The sequence below is a fragment of the Phoenix dactylifera genome, unplaced genomic scaffold (assembly GCF_009389715.1).
Source record: "Phoenix dactylifera cultivar Barhee BC4 unplaced genomic scaffold, palm_55x_up_171113_PBpolish2nd_filt_p 000847F, whole genome shotgun sequence".
Lineage (NCBI taxonomy): Eukaryota > Viridiplantae > Streptophyta > Magnoliopsida > Arecales > Arecaceae > Phoenix > Phoenix dactylifera.
Genome location: NW_024068211.1, coordinates 109,671 through 114,610, shown reverse-complemented (window position 1 = coordinate 114,610; position 4,940 = coordinate 109,671). Strand labels below are relative to the sequence as shown.

Below are 4,940 nucleotides of genomic sequence, written 5' to 3'. Positions count from 1 at the left end.
CATATTAGCCCCCTCTGACTTAAGCTTCGGAGGGCCGGCGCCGGAAAGCCCGGCCACCGGCTTTCTTGCAGGACTCTCCAGGAGGACGCCGCCCGTCGACGTACCGCCACCCCGGCAGCGGAGCTCCTCCCCTCTCGGTTCGCGGCAGCCCCCGGGTCCAATTTTCAGCAACAGTTGGCGCTAGAGGAAGTCAATAATCTGCAGATTCGGGCTCCCCCGCATCCTCATATCCGACAACGGCCGCCAGTTCGACAACCTCCATTTCAGAGGATTCTGCTCCGTGCTTGGCATCGACCACCGCTTCACCTCGGTCGCGCACCCTCAGATGAATGGAGAAACCGAGGTAACAAATCGTACTATTTTGCAGGGGCTCAAAGCCAGGCTCGACAAATCCAAAGGACAATGGGTCGAAGACCTATACAATGTCCTGTGGGCTTACCGGACTACATTTCGTGTCCCCACCGGCGAGACTCCCTTCAACCTAACATACGGAACGGAAGCTGTCATCCCGTTGGAGATCGGACTCCCATCTCCGAGGGTAGAGCATCATGATGCCAGCTCCAACTCCTCACAGCTCAGGAACAACCTCGACCTGATCGAGGAAACAAGGGAGGCCGCCCGAGTTCGCATGGCGAGGTACCAGCAAAAGACAGCTCAATACTACAACGCCAGGGTCAAAATCAAATCCTTCAAAGCAGGGGACCTTGTCCTCAGAAGAGCCGAGGCCTCCCGACCAACCGAGCAGGGGAAACTGGCTCCAAACTGGGAAGGACCTTACCGAGTCACGTGCATCCGTCGGCCCAGAACTTACAAGCTAGAGTTTCTAGATGGGACTCCCATTCCACGAAGCTGGAGTTCTGAAAATCTCCGCGTGTACTACCAATAGAATCCCGAGGGGTCCCCCACTATCTAACCATAAATTTCATTTTATGAACGGCTTATGCGCTTGCTCGAACTCACCAATTCTCCTATGTTGTCTCATGGTGCCCAGCTCGTTCTCCTACCCCGACCGCGGTCGGGATGCCCCGATACAGCGGGATGTGTTCTCCACCGACCAACGAGCTCGGCTCGTTCTCCATCGGCCAATGAGCTTGGCTCGTTCTCCTACCCCGACCACGGTCGGGATGCCCCGATACAGCGGGATGTGTTCTCCACCGACCAACGAGCTCGGTTTGTTCTCCATCGGCCAACGAGCTCGGCTCGTTCTCCTACCCCGACCGCGGTCGGGATGCCCCGATACAGCGGGATGTGTTCTCCACCGACCAACGAGCTTGGCTCGTTCTCCATCGGCCAACGAGCTCGGCTCGTTCTCCTACCCCAACCGCGGTCGGGATGCCCCGATACGTCGGGATGTGTTCTCCACCGACCAACGAGCTCGGCTCGTTCTCCATCGGCCAACGAGCTCGGCTTGTTCTCCTACCCCGACCGCGGTCGGGATGCCCCGATACAGCGGGATGTGTTCTCCACCGACCAACGAGCTCGGCTCATTCTATGCCCCGATACAGCGGGATGTGTTCTCCACCGACCAACGAGCTCGGCTCATTCTCCATCGTCCAACGAGCTCGGCTCGTTCTCCATCGGCCAACGAGCTCGGCTCGTTCTCCTACCCCGACCGCGGTCGGGATGCCCCGATACAGCGGGATGTGTTCTCCACCGACCAACGAGCTCGGCTCGTTCTCCATCGGCCAACGAGCTCGGCTCGTTCTCCTACCCCGACCGCGGTCGGGATGCCCCGATACAGCGGGATGTGTTCTCTACCGGCCAACGAGCTCGGCTCGTTCTCCATCGATCACAGAGCTCGACCCAACCTCCTGTTCGTGATCAACGAAAAGTCCGTGATTGACAACCGGATTCCTCTTATCGGCGTCCCCAAAGAACGGACCCCGAGCAGAAGAGCGTCTTCAGCCGCCAGGCGAAGTTTTTAGCCTCGGCATAAGAGCGCTCACGGTACCAGGTACCCGTTTAATTAATATTTACATTATTTCATTTATTTCCATTCTTGCTTAATTAATTCGACCACCCGCCTCGGCAACTCGAGGTTCGGGCTCAAAGTTCACTAAAGAATTTCAAGTCTAGTGACCCAGTCCTAGGGCTCGGTCGAATTCTGAGCCGAGCTCGAAAAGACCCCCTCCCGAGCCCAAGCACGTCCTAGACATAAGCATCGCTATAATTACTGGTCTTAGGACCCAAGTTCAGCTGTGCCGAGCACTAGCTATGTGGCGGACGAGGTTGGAGCCGTAGAGCCTAATTCCTAGGAGCCTAAAAGCGGATCCAAACGAAAGAAATAAGTTAACCGAAAATCAAACCAAAGCACAAGTCACAAGTTATAATGAATACGTATATTCATTTCAAAAAAGGCCCGTAGGCTAAGTACAAAGCTCGGACTTGACCTTAACAAGTAGAGGCCACTCCGGCCTACACAAAAAAGAAGAAAAAACCACACTAAGGCTCGGGCTCGGCGACTTCAGGAGCAGTTGGCTCCTCTGCGGTCGAGGCCTCTTCTCCGGTGGCCCCAGCAGCTTCGGGAGCCGCCTCGGCGACCTCAAGAGCACTCTCGCCCACTTCTGCTGGACCTTCCTGGTCGGCCCCGCCAGGCGGAGTTTCTGCCTCCACCCCTGAATCTTCGACCCCTGCTCCTGGTTGAAGCAGGCTAAGGTCAAAGTCTGGAAGAAGTCGCCGCAGCTGGTTGCGGAAGTCCTTGAAACCCTGGATGAGCCCGTTGACGCCCTCCTCTTCCATTAAGTCGCGAAACTCTTCCGAGTCACGGAAGAGTTTGACAGCATCTTGGGCCTGCTCCCGAGCCTCCTTCTCCCGAGCCTCGTGGTAGGTGGCCTTTCGCTCCAAATTTTTTATTTCCCGTTCACGGTCGACGAGCAGAGATTGCGCGTCGAGCAGACGGACTTCGAGCTCTTGGACCTTTAGGTGAGCCTCCCCCACCTCCTGCTCGCGTATAGCGAGCGACGACTCGGCCTCCGACCGACGAGCCTCAGCGGCGCGCACTTCAGATCTGGCCAAAGCTTGCACGCCCTTCTCCTCTTTAAGTTCGGCGACTAGAGCCCGAACCTCGTCCTCGGCCGCCTCTAACTTCGCTTGAAGCACTTTCTGTTCGGCCTCGGACACGAGGAACTTCGCTTCGGCCTCCTCACGCCCCCTCTGATGCCTTCGGGCTCGGTCCCGATAGTCTTGAATTATGTGTATCATTGTTTCGGTTTCGTGGAGGCGCTGCAAGAGGGAGACGTAAGAAATAGGTTTAATCCGAAACACAACTTACACGGAAATGAAGGTCGACTTACTCGGATGGAAGAGCAAATGGCGGAGTCCATGAACGCGTCGTAGTTCAGGGACCGGATTTTGGCCTGGTCAGCCGGGAGCAGCGCGACCCGAAGAACTTCGCGCGCCACTTGTGGGTTATCGAGGGCCGAGTCGCCCTCGAAAACGGCCCATCCAGGAGCGTAAGGCACCCGCTCCCGGGGACCCGACGAACCCGCAAGGCCGGCCTCAGCCGGCCTGGGTGCAGCCGACCACGTGGCTTCTTGACTATTCCCCGGCTCGGGACTGGGGAGTTGGGGTCGGATAGGCGGCCGACCTGACTGCCGCAAAGTAGAGGCGGGGCGTGCAAGTGCCAAATCCGCCGAAGTCCTCCCTCCCTGGTCGGAATTTGGAGCTTCCTGCCGACCAGGGATTTGCGAAATCGGCACCGGGCATGGGAGTGCCATCGTAGCTCCGCCAGAGCCCACGCCCTCTCCCCGACCAGCTTCAGAGCGCACGGGGCGAGGAGCGCGTACCTCAACTGTTGTGGTCGCCGAGGTCTTCGCCGAGGTCTTCGCCTTCTTCCTCGGCTCGGTTGGTTCTCCTGAGAGCTCGGCCGCCCTCTTTTGAAACCGGGCGTATAGGACCTCGCTCTTGGTCACCATCTTTGCGATATCTGCATGGACGAGCAGGGTTAAAACTTGGAACTACAACAAAATGAAGAAGACACCCTACTGTTACTCTTACCATGGGGATGCGCCGAGCTCAGGCCAACGTTCACTAGAGCGTCCTTACTTATGAGGCCGCTCAGTAAGATCCCGTCCCCGAGGCTGCGGATAGTGTCGGTGATCCCCTGCTCACGTGGAGAAAGCTTGGGGGCTTTATTGACGGACCTGAGCTGGGTCGGCCCCTACCTAGGGTCAAATCCCCATGTCCGTTCGGAACCTAGGAAGAAGAACTTCTTCTTCCAGTCATGAATGGACGAAGGAGCACCCTGAAAAAGTGGCCGACCCGCCCGAAGGGCGATGTAGAGCCACTCTCCGTCTTCCGGATTCGATTTCAGCACAAAAAGTCGCCGGAAGACGTTAATAGAGGTCGGAATCCCGTGCAGTAAACACAGCGACAGAAAACCGACCACTGTCCTCCAGGCGTTCGGAGCAAGTTGCGCCGGAACCAATTGGTATACCGACAGTAACTCATTCACGAAGCCGTGAAGAGGAAACCGCAGGCCAGCCCAAAGTGATTCCAAATACACCCCAATCCGGCCTACCGGAGGGTCGGTTACCCGATCCCCCCGCCTGGCGGGCTCCAACCGGAACCCTTGTAGAGAAAAAAACCATTCCTCGGTCATTTCCACCTCCAGTGCACTCATGGTGGACTCGACTTCATTCGGACCGGAACCCATCAAAAAGAAAAAGGGGTTCTGGAAGAAAAAGAAAAAGAAGGGGGAAAGGGACCTGCGAGACGCCGGGGATAAGGAACTTCGGACTGAGAAAAGCTGAAGGAAGAAGACAGTAAGAAAATAGGAGGAAGCCAGGTGAGGATTTATATAAATCCTTCCAACGGCCCAGATCAGCGAGAAAAAACGCTGCTCTCCGTCCGGATCACGACACGTGTCGACCCAAAAAACGGAACGCCACATTTATTTCGGGCTGACGCTTCGAACACAGAAGCGCCCCATCAAATCATAC

The 4,940-nt window shown here is 56.9% G+C and overlaps 1 protein-coding gene across 1 annotated transcript; it reads right to left on the bottom strand.

Annotated features, from left to right (window-relative positions):
• Positions 1-2,442: 2,442 nt before the first annotated feature.
• LOC120107385 lies at positions 2,443-3,201 on the bottom strand. The gene has a single exon (XM_039120650.1). It carries the CDS (start codon positions 3,199-3,201, stop codon positions 2,443-2,445), a length of 759 nt encoding a protein of 252 aa, XP_038976578.1.
• Between the last annotated feature and the right edge of the window lie 1,739 nt (positions 3,202-4,940).